Here is a 23,693-nt window from a genome sequence, read left to right as displayed (position 1 = left end):
TCAATCTAGAGTCTGCTGTGCTGTGCAGACTGCTGTGCTCAGCTGGGTTAGCCAGTTGTGCAACCTAGGCAGGGAAATGCCCTCGGTCCCACCCTGGGTTGCATGCAGCTCGAGCCATGTAGCGTTGGTGCAGATTCCCCCTGCTAGGATGCTGTGTGAAGATCATAGCTGGGGGACAGCAGCAGGATGGAAACATTTCTTCATAAAACTCTTCTTTTTTCTCTGCCCATACATCACAATGCAGATGGAGTGCCAGAGCTGAACACGTGGCAAAGACAAGGGAGTCCCGTGGAGGCACCCTGCTACTGCTGTGCAAACTGCAGGAGTGACCTGAAGGCCAGAACCAGTGAGACCTAAGGAGGGGAGACTTGATGGGCATCTTCCTAATGTGTCTAGTCAAAGGAGAGGCCTGCATACAGTCTTTGAATGCAGGGGGAATGAGATGGGTGCTTTTTTATATGCATCGACTGAGCGTGTACAGTATGAGAGGCATTGCTTTTAGCCTCCACAGATGACTGAGACCCTGCTGGCAAGAGTGAGTGTAGCTTTTCCAGAACAATGGAGACCAAAACTGTCCAACTGTGAGGCAGACAAAGCATAGGGAGAAAAACAAAAGTACTGACTGCAGTGTTTTCCTGGCAGACCTGAGCCTCAGCTGTAAACTCCTCACCAGTGGTTTCTTCACTGCGGAACAGCAACTTACGTTTTGAGGAGGCAGGAAAAGGAGTGGTGGTTTCACCCTCCCAGGAATTTCAGCAGGCATGAAGGCAAAGGGGAAGAAGGCACAAGGTCAGCCAGAAAGGATTTGGGTCTGATGGCAGAATGAAAGGAGCAAGGGAAGGGACCTTTTCCTTGAGAGGTGAGAGAAAGGCTGCCAACTAAAGGCCTTTAATACCACAATGCAGCAGTGTGGCAGAGGCGGTTTGCCCTCCTAAGTCCCTAAGCTGCAGGTGGAATTCTTAAGCCATTTTGTGACTGAGTCTGTCTTCCCGCACTACAGAGTGTGGGAGAAACATTTCTGGGCAGTGACAGCATGTGATGTAAACACGGTCATCACTGTTGATTGCTTGTAGCCGCCATTGCAACCACGAATGGGAGCATGTTGCATCATGCCTGTGCATGGAAAGCAGCAGGCGGTTTGTGCCCTGCAGGAGCTGGAACTTGCTGAGGTGTGTGGGTCACCGGCCATGGAGGAGGGGCACAGAGATAGGAAATGCTGTAGGGCACGTGGTGAGGAAAACATTGGGCAAAAAGCGATGCGCTAAATAGTAAAGGAGAGAGACAAGGCTGGATGGAAGTGACTGGTATGGAGGGAAATGGAGGACGAAAGGCTGCAGGAGTGCAGGCTGGAGCAGACAGCCATTTGGTGCAAGGCAGGGGAAGGCGCAGAACACATCGGCACCTACAGGGTAAGGCTGGGCAGAGGACTTCCTTCCTCCTGTAAAGCTGTGGGTGCTGCTCAGGAGCTCTGTCCTACGTCTCGCCCAGCCTCACCCCTTTATCCCCAGGATGGGAGGAGAATGGCCACAGCCCATCTGTTCCCATCAACTTCTTGCCCTCACACTGGCTGGATTCTTGCTTTCTGCTTCTCTGCAGTTCCCTCTCCTGGCAGGAGCAGCAGGTCCCAGTGCCCCCAGGGCAGGGGTGTTGTTTCCCCATAGCAGATCCAGCTGCAGCTGGTATAAGAACAGGGAACAGACAGGCTGACAGCTCTGATTTACTCAATACCCTCTGCAACAGCTTGGGATGTTGCCCTTCATGACCACCTCGCTGTGGTTTAGCTTATGGTTAGCAGTTCCCCAGAAGACTTTCTTTTCTGTTTTTCTGTTTCCTGAGAGCCCCATGAGGTGCAGACAGCAGCGCTCCAGGAAATAGGGGAACTTGTGTTATCATCTGGGATAATCCTCCCAAAAATGACATTTACCAAGGATTGAGATGGAAATCTCTAAACCCAGATGCCAGAGTAGCTTTGGCTTGCTTGGAACTGGAAAAATATTCAGTGCTGGAGGTGCTTTTCCATGCATTTCTCTGTGGATTTCCTCTCCTTGATTTAGTTGTGGACCTTCAGTAGTGCTGGGGCCCTCCAGGCAGATGGTCAGGGAGAATGAAAAGCTGCATACTTTCTGTAATTGAATACTAAGGCACGCTCCCCTGTTCGTACCCCAGCAAAGCTCGGCAGCAGAGACAGAGTCCTGCTTCCACGGGGGTGAGATGGCCTCTGTTTTCCTCAGCCGAATGGCTTGAGGATACCCTCCGAGTTGCTGGATGTGGGGACCCAGTGCAGAAGTGGTGTTTCAAGAGAGACTTTCAGCAGATGGGATTGTGTCTAGTTGGAAAAGCAGGTGTTCATATCTTGCCTATTGGGGATCAACTGGAGCCGAGCTGCCCAGGCCTCTTGTGGGACTGGCTATTTTCTTTCAGCTCGTGTTCTTTCCCCAGACTCAAGCTAGCTCTTTTATCCACCTATTGTGTTCTGACCTCTTGGGCCACAGCACCGCAGTATCCCTTCTCCTACCAAGGGCCACGTAGTACCTGGGAGAGGTGAGTGAGTCTGGGATGGGTTGGCCAAGGGATGGCTGAGATCACTTACGACCAGCCTCTTTCTTTTGAGAAGTGGCTGCAGGAACGTGCATCTTCCTTGCCATCCCACCCAACCGTCTTCCATGGACCCTGGCAGAGGCCCAGCAATTGCTGTCCTTGGATTTCCCCATCCTTCTTTAAACACCTTTGTTTTTTGTTGTTCTTGGCATCTCCTGGGCTCTGCCTCCTGCCAAAGGTCTGATAAAGAAATGCTTGGAGAGCTCCCAAAGCCAGCTCTGCCCAGGCTTCCCGAGTATTTCTGGAACAGGGAAATGCATAAAAGCAGCTTTAGGCGTCCTTCCTGCGCAGGGCAGCACAACCTTTGGTGACCCCGAGTCCTTCTCACGTTATCCCTCTGCCTAGCACCTAGTTTTCTGGCAAATGACGCCACACAGGGAAGGCCACATGCAGAACAACAAAGACGCTGCCACGTGAGCACCCCAAGAGGTGGGCATGTCTTGGCAGCAGGGTGGGAAGGAAAAGCTCGTTAGCTTCTGGCACACGTTTTGGGAAATTAGTTGTTAGAAATACTTATTGCCTCATGCGGGAGATGTAGGCGATTCCTTCTGCTCAGCTGTGCTGTTTGTTCAGGGGTTCCCAGGGCTGCAGGAGGTGCCCTTCCCAGTGCCATCCCTAGCTTGCAGAGAAGGCAAAGCCACTGGCTATCTCCAGCTGTGAGCCGTATCCCTGCAGTGGAGAGCTATGGGTACTGAAGGCTGGGCCAGGGCCAGGCCAGCAGCAAGGGATACAAATAGAGGGGCTTGCAGCAGCAGTCTGTCCTTCCTCAGGTACATGACTCACTCACCAGCCCTCCTCCATATAGGGATGCAGGCATGCGGTACGTATGAATGTATGGCATGACCTGCCTGGGGAAGAAGTGGCCCATTAGAATGTGGGAAGGGGACTCAGCATAATATCTCATCAAACCTGCTTGTCCATATCCCACATTGCTACCATCAAAAAGGGTTCGATGTATGTATTTCATGCACCCAGCCACTAGCAGCAGCATCTTGAGACTATAGAGATGAGACTATAGAGATCTTATAGACTATAAGGGACTCCATGATGTGGGCAGGTATTCTTTCAAAAGGTCATGGTAAAATTTATCCTGCCGGCCCCTGCCAAGGTGAAAAAAGAACACCTCCCAAACCCAATGCACTATGCAAATAAATAGTTAAGTTCCCCGTGGAGGCTCTCATTGGAGCACAGTATTTATTTGTCCAGGAGTTAGCACAGGAAAAAGACAAATTACGGATGTCTGGAAAGAGGCAGCGGTTGACCTCTGGCAAAGGGTTTGCTTGGGCAAGAGAAGAAAGAGGAAGCCATTTACCAGGCTGGGTTTGATGAAAGAATTGGGGCTGGAGCCTCCACCCAGACCATGGGGAGTAGGTTTGATCTGCAAGACCTGCAAGAGAAGACCGTGTGAGGTGATATGGAAATTTCCAAATCATGGCTGTGCTGCCAAAGTGAATGCTCTTAAGAGACTGAAAAAAAGAAAGCTGTTTCAAGAGCAGCAGGGCTTATAAAGCTTCTAAAGGTATCTACAGACTTTTATCCTTATTTCCAGGTATACCTCAGAAGAGCAGCCAACCTCATCTGTCACCTCAAAGTCCTCTCAGTACTGCTGGCTTCTGCCTGTACCCACACTATTGCCTGCCCGGGGCAATATGTGCTTTGGGATCTCAGCTACCAATACAAATGCCCCAGATCAAACGGAACAAAAAACAGTAGGTTTTCTTGCTGAGGACTCATTAATTTGACTCTCCCTAGCTTATCTGTCCAGTAGAAAAAATACATTTAAATGCATGTATCCCCTTCTCTAAGTGGGTAGTGTGTTCTGGGTAAGGGAGGGCTGAATAGATGGCTGGATAGATAACAGTGTTGTGTAAGCTTTGTGTCCTTATTAAATCAGACAAAAATGTTTTTTGTTTTCTAAGAGGAAACATCCCATTGGATTATTTAACCAAGCTTTCGTTTCATCTGCGGAAACCGAGATAGCAATCAGCAATAATAACCATTAATGCTGCTCTTTGGTCAAATGTCCTTGCTGCTGGTGGGCTCCCCGTAAGCTGCACTCTCAGATACCCATAACACACAGCTAAGCTCCCTTATGATACCGCTGTCTCACAGTGTGCAGCCAGATGCCACCACAGAGTACAAGACCCATAGAGACAATTTCCAGTAGTTTCTGCCCAAGGAGGCACTCAGGCATGTCCCTGACTCACATTTTGGGGCTAAGGGTGGCTGTGAAAGACTGGCATGAGGAGAGGCAGCAGAAAGGCAGCTCCAGAATCACTACTGATGTGGCCCTTTGAAGAGACTGAGAGAGTACTCCTGGGGCTGAGGGAAAGTTGATAACATTTAGATCTGTACAAGGAGCTTTCTCACCCAGCTCCTTGCAACAAACGGGGCTGTATCAGGTAAGTCCATGTGCCCAAAACAATTCCTTGAGGTGTCATGAAGGCAGATGACCCCTGCGGCAGATGCTCTGCAATTCCCGGTACACTTTGGACCTGTAGTAAGATAGTAAGATCCCTGCAAAGACAGCAGGAGAATTTGGGTTTTAAAATGAATGCATCCCTGGCTTCTGCAATTTAAATAGCTGTTATTGGAGTTTGACTCTCTATGTCACGTTCAGTGTACCCTTCTCTGTGCCACCCATTTAGAGCCAGTGCAAGTAGACTGTGGCTGGTCAAGCGTGTGAGAAAATCTGCTATGAGTGGCTGACTGGGCTTCTGAGTGATGGAGAAGGCTGCTGAGACCTCCACTGATATGGGAATACGGTGAAAATAAATAATGAACTGATCTGATAACAGTGCAGCCAGAACAAATTATGCAATTTATGGCCATGCCCGCAGGTCTCCGTGATGACACAGTGCCAACATTTTAACTCCATTCACTAAAGCAACTCAAGCTCTCTCCATGTCAGGGCCATGAGAGCAGGTAGATGCTCTGCACTGCTGTGACGTTAGTCCATAGCGTGATTTCTGCTTCTTTGGGGCTGGATGTCAGGGCAGTGTTGACACATCCTATCAGTGATGTTGCCAAGTTCTTCACAGAATGGTTGGGTTGGAAGAGAAATTAAAGCCCACTCAGTTCCAGCCCCCTGCCATAGGCAGGGCTGCCACCCCCCAGCTCAGGCTTCCCAGGGTCCCATCCAACCTGGCCTTGAACCTCCAGGGATGGGGCACGCACAGCTCCCTGGGCAGCCTCTGCCAGCACCTTACCGCCCTCTGAATAAAGAATTTCCTCTTAGTATCTAATTTAAATCTCTTCTCTTTTGGTTTACAACCTATCACTGCCCATGTAAAACCTTCTCCTGGTTGAGAGCTTGATTTTCAGTGGGTTATGAGTCAAGAAGGACACATGGTGTTGGCAGGAGACATTGTGGATATTGCAAACACAAGATGAGATGTGCCCTCTCAGCTCTGTAACTTGCCAGCGCCCGCTGAAATTTAATAATTCAAGGTCTTAAGTGACAGTTTCCTCCCAACAAACCTAATTTGCCAAAGCAATAAATATCAGCAATAGGACTAGAGAGAATAACCTCAAGTCATGCCAGAGGAGGTTCAGGTTGGATATTAGGAAAGATTTCTTCTCCGAAAGAGTAGTGAGGTACTGGAGCAGGTTGCCCAGGGAGGTGGTGGAGTCACCATCCCCAGAGGTTACACTTAGATGTTGTACTAAGGGACATGGTTTAGTGAGGAAGTACTGGCGGTAGCAGGATAGTTGGACTAGATGATCTTGGAGGTCTTTTTCAACCTTGGTGATTCTATGACTCAAACCACTGTAAGGCTGAGCAAGACAGGAGCAAAAAGAAACAAAGGCACTTCTGTTCTCATTATCACACTCAGCAGGAGAAGACCCCAGCACATGGTAAGCTGCACCTTGCCAAGCCAGAACCCTATAAAGATCAGACTTTTTTCCTCCTGTCTCCTGTCCATCCATCCACACTAAAAAAACCTTCACTAATAGAAGGGGCTTGCCTGCTGAAGATCTTACCTAACCGGCTGTTATCAGAGTATTCTCAGGGCACATGAACTTGCCTCACATCACCGCTTTGAGAGGAGGTTGTTGGCTATCCAATAAAGCTCTGTGTCTCTTCGGAAGAGTGTATTTGTGCCTGATGCAAACTTGATAAGGAAGATGCCTAGCACCGTTAATCAGTACGGACTTAGCATGGACACACAATAAGTGTTACATCATAGAAAAGCAGGCGCTATCTGCCTCTCTGAGAGCTGGAAAGCTAGCAGGCAGACACAGGTACGGTGTGTATGTCTCTATGGGACAGGCTGTGCAGCTCGTAGCTCCGCAGATCCATTTGTTGTTGTGCTCACAGCCAACGTGTGCACCCCTGGCTGTGCGCGCACTTTTCTTCTTCTTCACAATGTTTGTATTTATTATAACACCTTGGGAAAGAAAAGGGTGCTGCCTTTTCAAAGTTAGATAACTGGCCCAGTTCTTCGCAGTCGGATTGGTTGCGAGAGGCCCTGTAAAACCGTGCTGGCCAGCAGCCCGGCCCAGCCCTGCTAGGCTGCGAGCTATTTCCACAATTGGCCACTTCAGAGTGGGAGTGGGGGAGGTGAAGACAGCTGGGCAAACTGCATCTCCACCAGGCTGCTTCCCTTCCTCCTCGGCTTTTCTCAGCCGGAGTTATTGCCAAAGCCTGCTCCGAGGTGCCTCCGAACCCCTCTCGTGAGGTCCAGGCGAGTGTGTTGCTGCGCTGGCAGCCAGGCTGCTCGCCCTCCCTTGGCCTCTCTAGAGCAGTCCCAGCACAGGACATGTCAGTCTGCAACAGCCCTGGGGGCCCCGCTGCCCTGGACTTTCCCGAAGTCTTGAAGTCCCTGCTGGAGTACTCCTTACCCTGGACCAACAAAATGACAGGTAGGACGGAGGGAATGCTTACGGCTCTGGTTTTGTTTCTACTTAAACTGCAGTGTGAGAAGGGGGCAGAAGTTTGTTCGCTGTGAGCTTTTCAAGGGTGTGCTTCCTCTGATCCCAAGTGAGCTGGGGAGTGCTGGGACTGAGCGTGGCGTGTAGCTCGGAGGAAAACAGCAGTGATGGATTGATTACAAAACCCATCAGGAGTGCTGAGCTCCTGATCCTTTTAATCTCTCTTCTCAGCTATGTCTCGGAAGCCCTCAAAGCTTTCTGAACAGACAAGAATTGGGTACAAACCTTTGTGCTCACACAGGAGCAACTTCCAGGACTTCTATCCGTGCTACTTAGTGGTTAATGACTGCTCTGTTTCTGGACGCCGCTGCTCCCCAGATGTGCACTGCTTGGGGTGGGGTGCCCAGCTGGCTGATTCTGTGCAAACTTTGTGTGTGATGCTGCAGTTGTTTACTGGTTATAAGCTGGGGTACAGAACAAAACAAATGCTGTGTTTTCGTTGCAAGAACACTTCCATACTCCTAGGCTTTCCCACTCTCTGTGCAGCCTCTGAGAAAACAGATGGAAATGATCCAAGAAGTTGTTTAGTCTGTGCTTCTGCTGGGCTGACCGATTCTCTCCTGCTGGGCACTCTCCAAGCGGCCATCACATAACTCACAGACTGGATGGCTTTGAATGGGATGCCACATGCCCTTGGCAAGCAGTTTTTTGGTTGCTGTGTTGTAATGATTGCTGCCGAGTGCTAGCAAGGTGTGTGGGAACACCTCGGCACCACACGCTCCTGTCCAGGCATGAGCAAGTTGAACTCACTGAAAAGAACTGCTGAGTTGAGTGTTGGGCAGGGAGCTGCCAGAGGACAAGGCGGTCAGCTTGGTAGCCCTCGGGGGGTGTGCGACCCAAGGTGGGAGCAGGAAAGCCAGGCCTACAGTGCTGAGGGGAACTTTCCTTTCGCCCTGATTGTCAACAGGAAAGAAGAATGCTGTGGTGGTAAAGCAGCTGCCAACACCCACTGGAATACAGCAGACTCTGTGGGAAAAGGCAAGGGGAAATGCCCATACCTTCCGGAGGCTTATTTTATCACATTACTCTGATGCTCCCATCTGTGAGCTTGCTTGGCTCATTCCTTTGCTGAGACTTTGACTGTTACCTGGCATGCTTACATACCACACTGTTCAAAGCCACGTGTTGGAAACAGGTCATGTTTTCAGGGCTGACCGATGCCCAGGTGGAAAGCAGACCTGGCTGGGAGGCAGCAGTAATTGACAGAGGTGCCTCACATGGCACAGAGCCTTGCAGGGGCACAGCTGAAGTTTGGCTGGCCCTTTGGGACCTCTGGTCTCCACAGCCAGGTGGATTGAACTAATCCAAGGGAGGAGTGCTGGCAAGATTGGTCTGTCTGGCAAGTAGGAGGGGCCGTAGGGGATCAATGATTTGCAGAGGGAATCATTTCATTTTAACTGAACGTGGCTTATTTGGCAGCTGAGGTTGCTGTCTTACGGCAGCTTTCCTCCTCAATCCTGGGACCACCCTGCCTCTCAGCATCACCTCATGTAACCCTGAGAATTGTGATTATTATGCCACTTCTCTCCTGAGGCCACTGTTCCCATCATGTCCCACTTCCCACAATGCTCAGTTCTCCCTCCTGGGTCTCCGTACCTACACACCCCTGTTCTGTTTTTGCTGGATCTTGGCTCCGTGTCTGAAATGAGGCTTCAGACCTCCCAGCAGAGCTTGCTGGATGTTTCCCACCCTGTGCCTAGCACTGGGCTGCTTTCTGCTCGCCTCCCTGCTGCATCAAAGCTGGGCTGTTCTGCATCATCTGTCCCCTCCAGTGACAGCCAAGGCCTCTTCATTCCTCTCCTCGCATCTCATTGTCCCCCTCTCTTCCTCCCTGGCTGCAGAGCAAAATACCAAGTGCAAGGATCCAGGCAGATTCCGACTCAACCAGGAAGGTACAGCTGATGGAGCAATGTCCACTTCGTGCTGGCAGCGACTTGAATCCCTGCTCCCCTGAGGCAGCAAGGAGAAGCTGTCAGAGCAACCTCCCTCCTTGCTGGTGGGGCAGAGCCAGTGCCTGGACAGGGTGCTGTGAGGAGGAACCCACAGGATTGCTCCCCAGGACCTCCTGCCCTCCGGCAGAACAGCTAACATTGTGCAGGCCAACCCCTCCCCAAGCAGAGTCACGAGGCAGTAGCAGTGTAGAGTGAACTTTAGCTTCAGCAACTACTGAGCTGGGTGAAAACGGGCTGGAGAAAAAGCGTGGTCAGTCTAAAGGGAAAATCCCTGGAGGAAAGGCTGCTGAGTGGATGTAGCAACCTCCTTTCACATGGATGTCACCCAGCAAGTATCTGCCATTTAGATCTGCAGGGGGGGATGCGCACAGAGGCATTCCTTGAAGGAGCTATGTACTGTACTGAGACATAGTATCATCCCCGGGGGCCTCCAGCCGCAACAACAATGGAACAAAGCAACCCAGAGATGCTGTAGCTGAATGGGGAGCCTGCAGCCTGCCCCGCTTTGGCCAAGTCCCCTCACCCTACTCATAAAAAGCTGCTGCTTCCCAGCCTTGCTAGGTTGCCTTCTTGTTACCACTTACCATTTAGCTGTTTACTGGGTAAGGGCTTTACTGTAAGCTAGTTGCCCCTTGCAGAGCTGTATGTATTTCCTCTGTCCTGTGTGGTCTGACATCTGTCTTTCATTGCCCCGTGTGAAGTGCCATCCCTCTTGCACTCATATGATTATTTCTTCTGCCAGCTGAGCTTGGCAAGGCAGAAGGAGCCTGTGAAAGGCACGTGGCAGCCCTGGAGCACACCAGGCAATGGAGCATGACCTGTTCTGCATGCTTTTGCAGCTGGGTTTATCAGCTGCAGCGATACGTTAACCCACACTGCTCCAGCATCCTACGTTCACCAGGTGCCCTTCCACACGCACTGCCAGGAGGGAGAGAGCCCTTTTAGGGGGTGAACCTCTCTGCCCTTTCAGCTGCAGGGTGCAGACGGGGCTCACGCAGAGGGGCAGTGTGCCCGTTCCTTTGGCTGCTCTGGGCAGGTTTCTGCAGGCAGCCTTCAGCGGCAGGAGGCTGCGGCTGCTGACAGGAGAGGCCTGTGGCTGTAGAGCCATCACTTCTGAGCTCGCTGGTTCCGCAGCAGCTCCTCACGCTCTGCCTGTGCTCTCGGGGATGGACGTGGCAAAACGTACGTCTCCCTGCGTGCTCAGCAGCTTAATTCCCAGCACGAATCCCTGCTCCTGGGATAGGAGGCAGGCCCTGCCTGGACTGCTAAGGGCTGCTGAGGTTCCTCCTGGCTGCTCACGCTATTTGGGGCACACAGCGGCTGCACTGCAATGTAGGGCAGAGGAAGATTAAATCCGGGCCGTGCGGACACAGCGATCCCGGGCTGCAGACGAGAGATATTTAGGGATCGGTGAGTGATTGCCCCACAGCAGCCACCGCCGTGACGCAGCTCCCTTAGCGGCGGCCCTGGGCCCACAGAGATCAGGGTTAGCGAGAGCACCGCGCGGCTACACCGTCTCCACAGCCGCTATCGGTTCCCTGAGGCGAGGTGTGTGTGTGGGGGGGAGGCTCTCTCGCTTCCGCGCACGCGCGCCCCCCCCGCGGCAGGCGCCGCTCCTCCACCGCCCCCGCGCGCGCTCAGCCCACCCCTCCCACCGCCTTCGCGAGCAGCTGGCGGTGACGCAGCGCCGTGCGGGCGGGGCGAGGGGCGGGGCCTGTCATGCTAATGAGCCGCCGCGGCCCGCCCCTGCACGTGCCCCGGAGGGCGGGGGACGCGTGCCCGCGCAGGCCGCGGCGGGGCGCGGAGGGCGGAGCCCGGTGGCGAGGACCCGCCCCTAGAGCGGCGCGGACCAATCGGCGCCTCCGACGGGGCGGGTCGAGTCGCGAGGGTCCGGGTGGGCGGCGCCGCGGAGCTCGTGAATATCGAAGCCCTAGGCGGGCGCGCATGCGCCCTCCCGCTCCAGCTGCTCGGTGTCGCTGGGTCCCGGGGTGCCGCCGCAGCAGCCTGGCGCCGCGCGCCGCGGCCGTCGGCGACCGTTGACAGCCCGTCAGGCGCCCGCCGGCTCGCGGGGAGTATGCCCGGCCGCGCCGCGCACCAGGAGGCGGCGGCGGCGGGAGGAGCGGCAGCGGAGCCCGCGGCAGCCGGGGGGAGCGCGGGGGCCGTCGCGCAGCAGCAGCCGGAGCAGCAGGGCCTGGCGGGGGCCTTCCCGCTGGTGCTGAAGAAGCTGATGGAGAACCCCCCGCGGGACGCGCGCCTGGGTGAGCGCGCGGGGGCGGCGGGAGCGCGCGGCACCTTAACCTCCCCCCCCCCCCCCTTCCCTTCTCTCCGTTCCCATTCCCCTCCTTCCACCGCCGCCCCCCCCTCCCCCGTCACCGCCGTCCTCCCGCCTTAGGGGCGGGCCCGGTGCGGGTGGAGGGGTGGGGATCCGGGGGGCGCCCCCTGCGCCCGCTCCCTCCGCCCCGAGCCCCGCGGCGTGGCGGGGGGTGGGAGGCGGGTGACGGGCGCTCCGGGTGCGTCGAGGCGGACGAACGACGCTTCAGGTGGGAGGGGTGTAGGGGCGGGCCGCGCTGCGGGAACCGGCTGCCTCCGTTGCCGCAAAGTTGGGCTGGAAGGAGCCTTCAGGTGTCTGCTGTCTGCCGTGGGCAGAGCCTCATCCCGAAGGGTGTGCCCGGTACTTGCACCGTCCTGCCCGGCCGGGGCTCCTCCGCTCCTGCGGGCAGCGTTGTGCAAACGGGGCCGGCTGCAGCCTTACAGCGCTGCCGTGCACAGTGCGGGATCCTTCCCAGTGCGGGATCCTTCCCAGTGCGGGATCCTTCCCAGTGCGGAGCCGCTGGCGTTTTATTTCGTTGCTCAGTGCTGCATAAATCTATTTGTCTCGTGATTCTGGCAAATACCTTTTTTTCCCCCCCCCTCCTTTTTGCTTCAAATAAATAAATAAAAAGGTCAGCCTCGGATAGAGGTTGGCCGTGTTGCTATGGCACAGGGTGCTGCAGTGCATCTGGAATCTCCAACGTTCTGGCAGTGCTGAGGTTATTGTCCTCACCCAATACCCTTTAGAGGTGATAGTGCTATTAGAAACAACCTCCGGCTGTGTGTGGTGACCAAACAGGATACGGCCACTTTGTTTTCCATGTCTAGCATTTGGAGCTGTGAAATTTTAAAACAAAAAAAAGGATTTTGTGCCTTGCGCTGCTCTAAAATGAGCAGCATTTAATTCTTTTCCCCTTACCAGATGACCCCGTTCCAGCTTGGGAAGGCACACAGCGTGACCCTGTTCAGCTTGCTGGTGGGCCCGCTGAATTCTGATTACCCCCTCCATTCACGCTGGGCTGAAGCTCGCACTGTTCCCATTCTTAAATTTCTCCCTGGGCTTCCTTTAGTTCACCTGGCACTATTTCATTTCATTTCACGCTTCTTGAAACGTGTTGCTTTGTTTGGTTTCGATCCCTCGATGCTTCAGTTCTCTGCATGTTTGTAAGACAGAGAAAAAAGGCACCCCCTATTAGCAGGTAACTTGTTAATTTCAGAAGAGCCTTGTCAGTACAATTGCAACTACCGACTTCAGAGGATCCTTCAGTTATTTCCTGTTCCTTTGCAATGCATGGATGGAGCCGAAGTGTCAGCAGGCTTTCTAAGAAGGGCTCCTATGTCTTTTGCCTGCTGACAAAATACAATTTGCTGTATTATTCTGAGATAAATGGTATCAACTAGCTGCAGTTGTGTCCATTTATAGTCTGCACGAGCTTCCTATGGGTTTTCCAACTGCCCTGGGTAATTTGACTACCCAGGACGCGAGCAGGCTTTCTAATCCTTCTGAGCAACAGCAAAGGACATCCAGTTCCAACTGAATGCCATCATCTTGAATACTCTGCCACAGACTATGTGCAACAGCACTTGTTGTAAGTTGTACTTGAGCAGGGCATAAGCATTAAATAAATAAAAGATAGTAATTTAAAATAATAAAAGTCTGTGTAGTGAGGGAAGGGGGATTAATATTTTGGAGCAGGAGCGTAGGTCCTGCCTATTAATAATGAACTGCTGCATACTCTCCAGTCCAAAGGATGCTTTAATCACCAGTTGCATGCTGCTGTGGCAGGAATGCCTCACCAAACATCACAGTAATGGGCATCAGGAGTACATTACTCTATAACCTGTCTTGTTGCACTGTCACAAACGGGGGCTGAAGATGTGTGGAAGAATCAGCCTTGGACTATGCAGCATTTTCAGTATAATTTGGCAAAATATTTTTGATGAAGAGGGGTTTCCTCAAAAGCGTGGCTACTGGTAGTGGCCTAAATGTCTGTCTCGTCTTGAGGAAAAAACAAGCATGTGCAATCAAGCTCTTTCCAGCTTGCTAAAATAACAGCGTTTCCAGCTGTTAGTGATCTGGAGTTCTTGCTTTTCATTGCCAAAATTACCTAAGGTAAACTAGTGACCTCTCTTAACAGCAGATGTACAGGCCAGTTAATAGGTCATAGTAGCAGAAAATGAGGTGACTAAATCGGACATGAGCTTTCAGCTGCAGAACTACAGTCCAGATTTACCAGGGTGACCTTGAATCACTGCAAATGGAGCCTCTTAGGATACTGCAGCTCTGCTGTCAGGTAATACCTGTTTACACTATAAATATCTTTGGAGAATTAATGGTTTAGGTCCCCGTGCTGGGGCAGGTGGAAACTTTCACCTCAAGATGCAAGAAGTTAATTAGCGTTTCATTAGATATTGTGCACCCAGCAGGATGGCGTGCAGCAGGAAATAAAGATTAAATGAATTGAAAGAAAGCCAGTGGGAAAATGTCAGTGTAACAACGATCACACAACACAGTTCTGTCTTTTTATGCGTCATGTTTGAAATACACGGGCACTCGGTATGCCTGCTAACGGCTGCTATTTCAATTTTGTTTCAGATATTGCTGCTAGAAGTGAGGGTGGAGAAAGAGGCAGCATAGCTAAACAAAGGCGACACTGGGGAGTCAGTGCTTGTCCAGTTCTCGACATGTAGCAAAAGGAAAAAAGAAATGAGGTGGTCCTCTCATGCGAAGGAAGGATCTAATTTGATGTGAGCCAGGGACAATAGCAAGAGGAAGTTGGAAGGACTGCGGTCTGTTTGGGGTACTAAAGTACAGCAGGATGATGGTGCACATCGAAGGGGCTTTGAAAGTTCTTAAAAGAGAACATACCTGCAGTATGGCATGTCTTTGGGGGGAGGGTTGGATACACACAACTGAGCTTTGTATTTTGAGGTGTTGCGTTAGATGTTGCAATGCCCATGCACTACTGGCTTGTGTTAAGACTTGCATAGTTTCTAATGGAATACTGATGTTTTTAAGACCAAGGGGTGATGACTCTTCGATTCAAGATTCACAAGTTGTTTATCGTGTTGATAAAAAAAATAAAGTGATTTATAAAGAAATCATCATTGTTGCTTGTCTTGTATTATTGCAATACTGTACACAAGCCCTGGTACAAATCTGGGTGGTTGTGTTGGGCAATATGCAAACCTTATGGGAATGCGCTATCCTAGATTCAAAAGCTTGATATAAAATGGCTGTTCTGATTTGGTGGAGTGTGCTTCACTAGTGACGTCATCTTTATATGTGAAACAGAGCAGACAGCATTTCTTTACTTGCTTCAAGTGCAAGCTGCTTAGAACATTCAGTCAGTTTGGATCGTGGCTCTTAACCGGAACGTTTGCTTTGCAAAAGGTAGGAAAGTTAGCAAAGGAGTTTATAGTGAGGGCAGGTGTTGGGAGGTGGAAATTCAGGGGTAGTGGGGTGAAGTTGTGAGGGGAGAGCCCCATAGCTGCAAGGAGGTAATGTTAACAAAGCTCAGATTTTATGTGCCCTTTAGCTACTTATTGTTAGTCCCAAGTCTGCAGCCGATAAGTATTTTCTTACATGTTTAGATTAGCAACTATCTCTTGTATAAAATGTTCAGGTTATGGTGGATGGAAACGATAATTTATTTTGTATGGCAGTGCTGCTCTTTGAGCCATAAAAAGCTCTTTCAGTCTCAGTTCCGTCTCAGCTAAGGCAGCAGTGGAATGAATGCCAGTTTTATCAAATAGGCTTTATATAAATAGGCTTTTCTGATTTAGAGCACAGTTTCAACCACACTCCCACCCTGATGAAGTAGAATACTCCTTTAGTGTGTTTTAGCTGGTCTGGAATATCCTATTGCTGAGGGCCTGTGCATTTTGTCAGGCTGATGTGTGTGGATGCTGGAGATCCGCACTGCTCCAGTGTACGTTCCTGCAGCCCTTGTTGCCTCAGAGTGGGTGTTTGTCTGTTTCCTTGACAAGATGCAACTCCCAGTTGATACAGCTGCACCGGGTGACTGTTCCTTTTGATGGCAGTGCTGGCATCAGTAGTCGCTGCCCTAGCATTGCTTCTGCAGTGCTTCCTTGCAGTGCAGGTAGAACTGCGTGGCTATGTGGAGAACTGGATCAGGAACAGAACTTGGACTTTTTTGGCCAATTTATTTTTATCTCTTCAATTATGTAATTATTCCATAACTTGAGTTTTCTGCTTGGATCCTGTCCCAGACAATTGTGAAGATTCAGTAGCTATGAGGAACGTAGAAACAGCCATTTTTCAGTATTACATGCTTTGTAGCATAGTAAATGGAGAGCTCATCGGTCTTTTCTGGCCTGGGGGTGGAGGTGTGGGAGTATGTCTTATCAGACATCTCCCCAAAGAGTAAAAATTGTGTGTAGGTACACTGAGCTATCTATAGTGAACAGCATTTGGAGCTCTTACTTTGCATGGGCATGCTGAGTCATTTTAGAAAGGAATGCATCTCAAATAATCAACAGTAGTGGTCCAGGTCTCTGATGTGCTATGGACCCTTCTAGCTGATTTTCAAATGCAGTCTGAAAACCCTTATTTACTTCTGAATATCTGTCTAAATCATTCTTGGCACCTTCTTTCCCTCGTGCATAGAATAACCCACTCTGTTTCCTCAAAGTTCTCTTAATGGCTTCTGCTGTAATTCTGTGTCAGGACATTCACTTCCCCATCTTCCAGGACAAGTCAGGAAAAGAAATGAACCCGCAACAACAAAAGCAGTCTATTTTGCAGTGACTAGTGAATAGTGAGCTGGATGCTGTATTACAGCGCGCTTTGGTGAGTTATCACAGCAGAGTTGCTGATCTTCAAGGCTACTCAACTGTGGTCCAGCCCTCATGGGGAGGCAGAGCACTCCATGCTGAGCTGCGTACAAATGCTGCCTTTCAGCGTCTGCATTTGCAGATGATGTCTTGGGGCAGAAATATGGTTTACTGAATTTTCTTCTGTGGGATTTTTTATTTTTAAAGCTGCAACTTGTGCAGTGACCTACTTGTATCTTTCAGATAAAGAGAAGAAGATAAAGCTCGAGGAAGATGAGGCAGCAGCTGCCAGCACTATGGCAGTCTCAGCTTCCCTCATGCCACCTATTTGGGACAAAACTATTCCTTACGACGGAGAGTCTTTCCACCTGGAGTACATGGATCTGGATGAATTTCTCCTAGAGAATGGAATTCCTTCCAGCCCTACTCACCTGGATTTGAACCAGAATCCACTCATGCCTGTGGCTAAGCTGGAAGAAAAGGAGCCAGCCAGTGCTTCCACTGGTTCTCCTGTGTCTTCGTCATCTACTGCCGTCTACCAGCAATCTGAAGCAGCGTCCAGCACAGGTAGATGGAATTGTTTTGATTCTTCTGCTATCAACAGGTGCCTCTTCAGATCCAAGAGGAGATGTGCTGACCCACCGATGTCAGTTGTGGCAGGTTAAGTAATAAAAAAGTGCTCAGCATAGCCCCTTCATGAAGATGCTGCCTCTTGTCTTCCTCAGTCTCCTTATTGGAAAAATGAGTCAGTGTTTACAAGTGTGGAGCCTTTCTCTTTTGAAATCAGTGGAGCTGGAATGCCAGCATAAAGAATTTGCTTTCTTAATTTTGCTTATTTGGTAAGAAGCAGGACACGTTGTGTATTTAGCTGCTTAGATTGTCTTCTAACAGGTGTGATAGGTCGTGCCAAGTCACTCGTAATGCCTTGGTGGCTTGGTTTGTCCCTCAAATAACAATGCTTAATTGGAAGAAATAATAAATAACAAAGCAGCCTTTCCTTGCTGGCCTATGAAACTGGCAGAGTGACCTCTGGAAAAGGTCTGCTAGTGGTACAGTTCAATATTCTGGGTTGCTTTGGAGAGGGAATGGTAGAACAAAGAAGCAAAACTACTTACTTAAGCGGTACTGAGAGATTTCTGCTTTTGATGAGTAGTGTTTGAGGTACATTTGGAGCTTAAACTTCTTAGCCACTCAACTTGCACAGTGCTATGTCAGGAGCAGAGTTTACAGCAAGTATTTTGCTGAGGACCTCCTCCTGGGAAGCTATGCGAAAAGCAAAACATTAAACTGTTTCTATAAGACGTAAGATGTGTTGTTTGTTTTGTTTTTTGTTTTTTTTCCAGGTGGCATTTGAAAAGGTTTATTCATTGGTCTCTGCTTCAGATTGCACTGACATTACAAACTTCATGAACTTGAATTGCTAAGTGATAGATAAATATGGCAAAGTTCATGTGAACACAGTCAGGCAACTTGTTGGGGCACTTCTGTTCCCATGTGGCAAGGTAGTAGTAGCAAGTAATTAAATGTGTACCAAATCTACACCTCCTTAGTCTTTTGGTAATGCCATGGTTTGAACCTGGAAGGACTGCAGTGTTTGGGCAAGCTTTGTTTTCCTGTGAAGTTTTCAAAGGCACAAATCTCAGGCTGATACAATGTCCATACTTAGAAACACTTGCTGTAGCAATGCTGAATGTGCTCGAGTGCACAAAGCGCTTTGAGGAAGTCTTAGCTTTTGTCCCACACCTGTCTACTCTTGTCTGTTAGTCTGGCAGATGTCCCTGGAGCTTGTGTTACAGTGGACATACAGTACCAAGCATTGCATTCGAGAAATATCAGGTAGTGCTATTGAATGCTAGCTGCAACAATAGAGGTTGTGCGGCTTCTGAGTTAATTCTCTTCATCCTGCTGAATGTGTTGCAACTTCTGTTTTTGCCAGAATCCCCACCGCAAAATGAGAGAAATACACCCAGCCCCATTGATCCTGACTGTGTAGAAGTTGAGGTGAATTTTAACCCTGACCCTGCTGATTTAGTGCTGTCCAGTGTGCCTGGCGGTGAGCTTTTCAATCCTCGCAAGCACAAGTTTACTGAAGAGGACCTGAAACCACAACCAATGATTAAAAAAGCAAAGAAGGTTTTTGTCCCAGATGAGCAAAAGGTAACAGATTTAATACTGCAGACTGTGATCGAAACTTTTCACTCTTTGACCAAACATTCAAATATAAAGGTAACATGCTGTACATACATGACCGGGGGAAAAGCACTGCCAGGAATAGAATTGGCAAGTAAACTGCTGTTCTTGCTGTTTTGCTGGTTTAGTACCATGAGGTATTTACCAGGCAGGAGCAACTTAAGATGATGGACACAGAAATGAGAAGGACTATCAGGTCACATCTGCATCAGCTGCGCTTTGAAGGCCAGTGTTTGTATTTGCCCAGCATTGTGCCTGCTGTAGCTTTGAGCAGACAAGAAAACAGGCTGTTTTCCTTGAAACTTCATTCTTGGTTTGAAATCAAGAAAAGGGCAGATTTCAGTTGGGCAACTTAGTAGTCAAGTCTTCTCCTAGCAGCACATCTTGCTTCTGCTAAAACAAGACCTGTGTGTGATTATTGGCTGCATTTTAGTGTCTGAGTCTTATGAACCAATGAAAGAAGTTCTCACGTGTGACGTGTAGTGCCCTTACAGGACAGAGGTGTTTATTTGATACAGAATGTCGGGTTGGCATCTTTCTTTCTTACTTCTTTTTGCTACAGGATGAAAAGTACTGGACAAGGCGAAAGAAGAACAATGTGGCAGCAAAGCGTTCCCGCGATGCTCGACGATTAAAGGAGAATCAGATCACAATTCGGGCAGCCTTCCTTGAGAAAGAGAATACGGCCCTGAGGACGGAGGTTGCAGAGCTGCGCAAGGAAGTGGGGCGATGCAAGAACATTGTTTCTAAATACGAGACCAGATACGGACCCTTGTAAGCACACCCCTTTTCCTTGTTAGGGCTCCTTGTTTTAGCCTCTTAGACTTCTCTGCCTTCTGTAGAGACTCTCAGAAATAAAGTTTGTGGAGGCTTTGCCATTTTGCATCTATTAAAAAACAACCAAAAAAATTCTGTTGGCACAACATTCAGACACTTCTCCTGACGATCCCATTGCCCAAAACCTTAGTGTCCGTATTTACAACGTTAGCACTAATAGAGCACTTTCTGATATCACACGAAAGAACAGATTATCCCATCCGAAGGAATCTATATGGATTCCTTGTGACTGGACGGAGCTTTTGCTTTCTGTTCTAATCTCCCTTTTTTTAAAGGGGGGTGTGTGGGGGAAAGCAAAGGCCGGAGTTCCCATAGGCTCTTTTCTTTTTTCTTTTCATTTTTTTTTTTAAAGAAGCTCCTCCTCTTTTGTACCCGTGTGCCGCCTCCCTGCCCCAGTCAAATTGTGAAATGGAATTTGAAGATGTTGCTGTGCAGCATCGTGAAATTTTCCTCTCCCATTTAGAGGCACTCGAAAGCACTCTCTTCCTGTTGAAGAGGAACAGAGAATCTTTAGGACAGGGAAATAATTCCATCTCTTGTGGAAACTGAGATCTTTACCTTAAGCGTTATGAAAACGACAGTCAGTACAGTGTTGATAAAATACTGCACAAACCTCTTGATAGGCTCTAATCCTGGGTAACTTCCAGGAGCCTGGAATAGAGAACAACAGGGGGTCTCTCACTTTACAGATGACTACAGAATGGATTTGGATTTTAGGCTGTAAATCTACCACCTCCCCTCCTTTTTTTGTCCCCCAAGGAGAGACTTCTTCCTTGGATTGCTGATGAAGCAGCGTATTTATCAGAAGTGAGGAGCAAAGGAGGAGATGGTGTTGCTTAGACAAAAGAAGTCTTCCTCCTTATGCTGAATTTGAGGCCCATCTGTTAAGGAATTGCTTTTAAATTTTTTTTAGAAAGAAAACTTCTTCCATAGCATGAGAAACAGAGAAACCAGCCCCTGTTACTTTGTTGCACCTTACCTGTTGTACAAAGAAAGCTTTTGTTTGTCTCTTTTTGGTTTTTGTTTTGTTTTGTTTTGGTCCTTTGCCTCCCAAATATGCTATGGAACAAGCTACCAACAGTACACCTCCGTATCTCTTGTGTAGCAGTGTATGTGGACTCTCCGTGCCCTCTGGTTCTCTCTGTAGCATGCCTCTTGATAGAAAATTAATATACAAGACTTGCCCTCTTGAAAATAATCCATTCTCAGCACCGAGTGCTGCTTCAACAGTACATGCTGCTAAAAGAGAACTATGTTGCGTGTGATGTTGGGATCTTCTCCATGACCTCCAGCTGCAAGAACCAGAAGCTTTAACAGAAGTATTTGTTCAGAAGTTCCCTTGTAGACAAGAGAAGCTATCTTAAGATAGCGGTTATGTCAGAACTTCTAAGCTATGCTTCCTGGGCTAATGCTTCTGTTAGGGAGTAAACAAGAGGTAGAAGATGTTGAGGACAGTTTCCAGTTCCCCTCTTGAAATCTAAAAAGGATGTTGAGGGAAATGAAACGGAGGTTCTTTTCTGTACTAAAGACTTTGTGCCCAGCTTGTCATTTAAACATAATGGAAAAATTGGTATGAATTTAAACCAACTGTGCGTTGATTTCTTAAGATAGTGAAGAAGCAGGCTAATCCAGTACAGTTAAAGTAAATGTATGCTTTGATTTCTCTCCCCCTCTTTTATGTTTTAATTAGACCAGAATGTCTCTTCATACCACGTTGGTCTGATTTCTTTCAAACCTACTAAAAATTGTCACCCTTTCAGCAGGGGATTTGCTTTCACAGGGTGGTGTGTGGTGGTGGTGATGGTGGGAAGTATATTATAAATAAATTGTCACACTTAACACTTTGCTTTGTTTAAAGTGACTTATCTGATTCCGAGTGATGCAACTTTAAAGACTTTTAAAAACAAAGAAACTAAAAAGCACACATGAATCGCCAGTCTTCAGAGTGAGCAGTGAAATCTTTGAGGTGTCCCAACACAACTGACGATGACCCTGCCTGCCTGCTTGCCTGCAAGTACCCCATCTGAACTACCCAGGGCTGGGCATGATGAAAAGTGCAAAGTCTCCTTAATTCTGTATATGGCTTTCTTATCTGTCTTTCTCACTGTAACTATGAACTACAATAAGCTTACTTGCTGGGGTTTTGTCAAGACGCTCAAAGTTCATGTTTCAAAGTCTGTTGACAGCCTGTGTGAGTAGTGACTGTTTTGGCACTCGAGTGGAAGAAAATAGAGAGATTTAAATGGAAGTGTCTGTATATATTAAGAACTGCTATACTTTAAAACTTCTTTCCCCTGCAGTAGAATAAGTTATACCTAATGCTGCAGCTTGCTTCTGGTACAGCATAGCATCTTGTGGAGTATTGTGAGTGCAGAATCAAAGACAGCAGTTTGTGATGTGTAAGGCTTCCAGTGCAGAGTAATACAGCAGATGTATTGAAACAATCCAGAAAGCGCCCCAGTGTGCCATACCAAGGCTTGTAATAAATCTCTATCAAATGGCCCATGTAAGAGAAAAACACTGCTGTAACCTGCCTGCTCATTTTTTTCCAAGGCTCACTTTCTTTAACGGTGTCTTTCTGAAACAAAATCTGTTCTTCTGTTATGAGTTAGCAGTTGTGGACAAGGTGCTAGTCTGATCCCCATGTCTTTTGGCAGTGTAAGACTACCAAGTGAGTATTAGTGCCAGCAAAGCAATGGCTATGAGCTGCCATACTGCAGTTTGCTCTCTCTTGACTGCATGAGAACTGCAGTGGAGAAGGAGTACTTCACCTGTTTGACAAATCTGAAGCAGCTGATGACTTTGCAGAGGTACAGTGGACACCTTAAGTACCAAGACCTTTCCTTGTGCTGGTGTGGGAGAGTAGATGAAAGTTTAGGCAGACTGTGGAGATGATTATTGTGTGTAGAAGATGGGGAAAGTGGGTGGAAGTTCCTTTGTAACAGCTTCGTCAGCCAAACAAGAATCTACCTTTATGGTGAGGAAGGTTAAGAGCTGTATTGAAGTGGGAAGAACAAGTACTTACTTTCTGGGAAAGTAGCACAGAGCTGTGCTGAAGCCTGTAAGACAGGAGTGAATGTTTGGTGTATTTGTGCCTGGAGATGGAGGAACAGCATACACCTCTAGAAAAATAATCCCCAAAGCTTTCAGAAGCACAAGTGCCTGGGTTATGAGGCACAGCCAGTTAGCAGCAAAGCCTAACACGACATTGAGCAAGTATTCTGAGTTAGTATTTACCCAAGAGATACCACTCCTCAGAGCAGAAAGACAAAGAGAGAAAGGTGCAAGGCAGCAGATAATGTTGTACCTTCACAATCCTGAATTTGTAACTATTTTGTTTTGGAAACGTAACCTTTGTAAAGGGCATCTATATTAAATGCACTTATTGACCTGTTGTTTGTCGTGGACCACATGCCAGAGTGGAAAAAAGTACTTCTAACTTTTGTTGGTTACAAAATTATACTGAGCGCACAGTGGTCGTTTGTGGTTCAGAGGTGATCTCTGAGTATCCTCAGATGGATGAACGGCTTAGCTCTGTGATGCTGGAATGCGGCGTATCTCACTACCTGTAGCAAGTATTGCAGGTTCAGATGGATATTTTTGGTATATGCTGTTTTTCTTTTCCCTTTATGTTGGTGATACTGTCGGCGTGTAAATATAGCAACTCTTTTTCCGTTCATAGTTTCTACATTTCCAGTTGGCTTTGGCTATTCTTGAAAGTGGCGCTTCCTGCTTAAATCAAAGCATATTGTAACTGGGCAAAGAGTTGCTAATCCTTCATTGGGTCTTGCTATCTTACTGCTTTAGGAGCATGTTTGAAATGCCTATATGTTGTACACAGGGCCTGGTTTTTGCAGTGTGCCATGCTATTTTAACAGCAAAATAGTCAGAATAGTATGTGCAATTCTATTTTTTCCTGTCGTTATCAAAGGTTTACACAGCGGAAACTAACAGTGAATGATACATATATATTTTCCTTTCAGAGAAGACTGTTAGTAAATTCTCGCGCTTCCCTGTAGAACGGTGCGTATCCACACATCCCGTTTCACGTATCTACAGGTTGTGAAACTGGAA

General features: G+C 48.6%; 1 protein-coding gene across 4 annotated transcripts; it reads left to right on the top strand.

The window, feature by feature from the left end:
* Positions 1 to 7,139: 7,139 nt before the first annotated feature.
* On the top strand, positions 7,140 to 23,296 carry TEF (TEF transcription factor, PAR bZIP family member). 4 transcript variants are annotated; one of them, XM_072326503.1, is made up of 5 exons: positions 7,140 to 7,464; positions 16,836 to 17,159; positions 18,529 to 18,749; positions 19,345 to 19,556; positions 21,478 to 23,296. In XM_072326503.1, exons 1-5 carry the CDS (start codon positions 7,362 to 7,364, stop codon positions 21,497 to 21,499), a joined length of 882 nt encoding a protein of 293 aa, XP_072182604.1. In that variant the 5' UTR covers positions 7,140 to 7,361; the 3' UTR covers positions 21,500 to 23,296. The 4 variants fall into 4 exon arrangements, with proteins under 4 accessions (XP_072182604.1, XP_072182605.1, XP_072182602.1 ...); XM_072326500.1 differs by lacking the exon at positions 7,140 to 7,464 and adding an exon at positions 11,433 to 11,743; XM_072326504.1 differs by lacking the exon at positions 21,478 to 23,296 and having other exon boundaries at positions 19,345 to 21,464.
* Positions 23,297 to 23,693: the final 397 nt, after the last annotated feature.

This window comes from Excalfactoria chinensis, chromosome 1, assembly GCF_039878825.1.
Source record: "Excalfactoria chinensis isolate bCotChi1 chromosome 1, bCotChi1.hap2, whole genome shotgun sequence".
Classification (NCBI taxonomy): Eukaryota; Metazoa; Chordata; class Aves; order Galliformes; family Phasianidae; genus Excalfactoria; species Excalfactoria chinensis.
The sequence above is the reverse complement of the archived record's forward strand: the minus strand, read 5'-3'. Positions and strand labels throughout refer to the sequence as shown.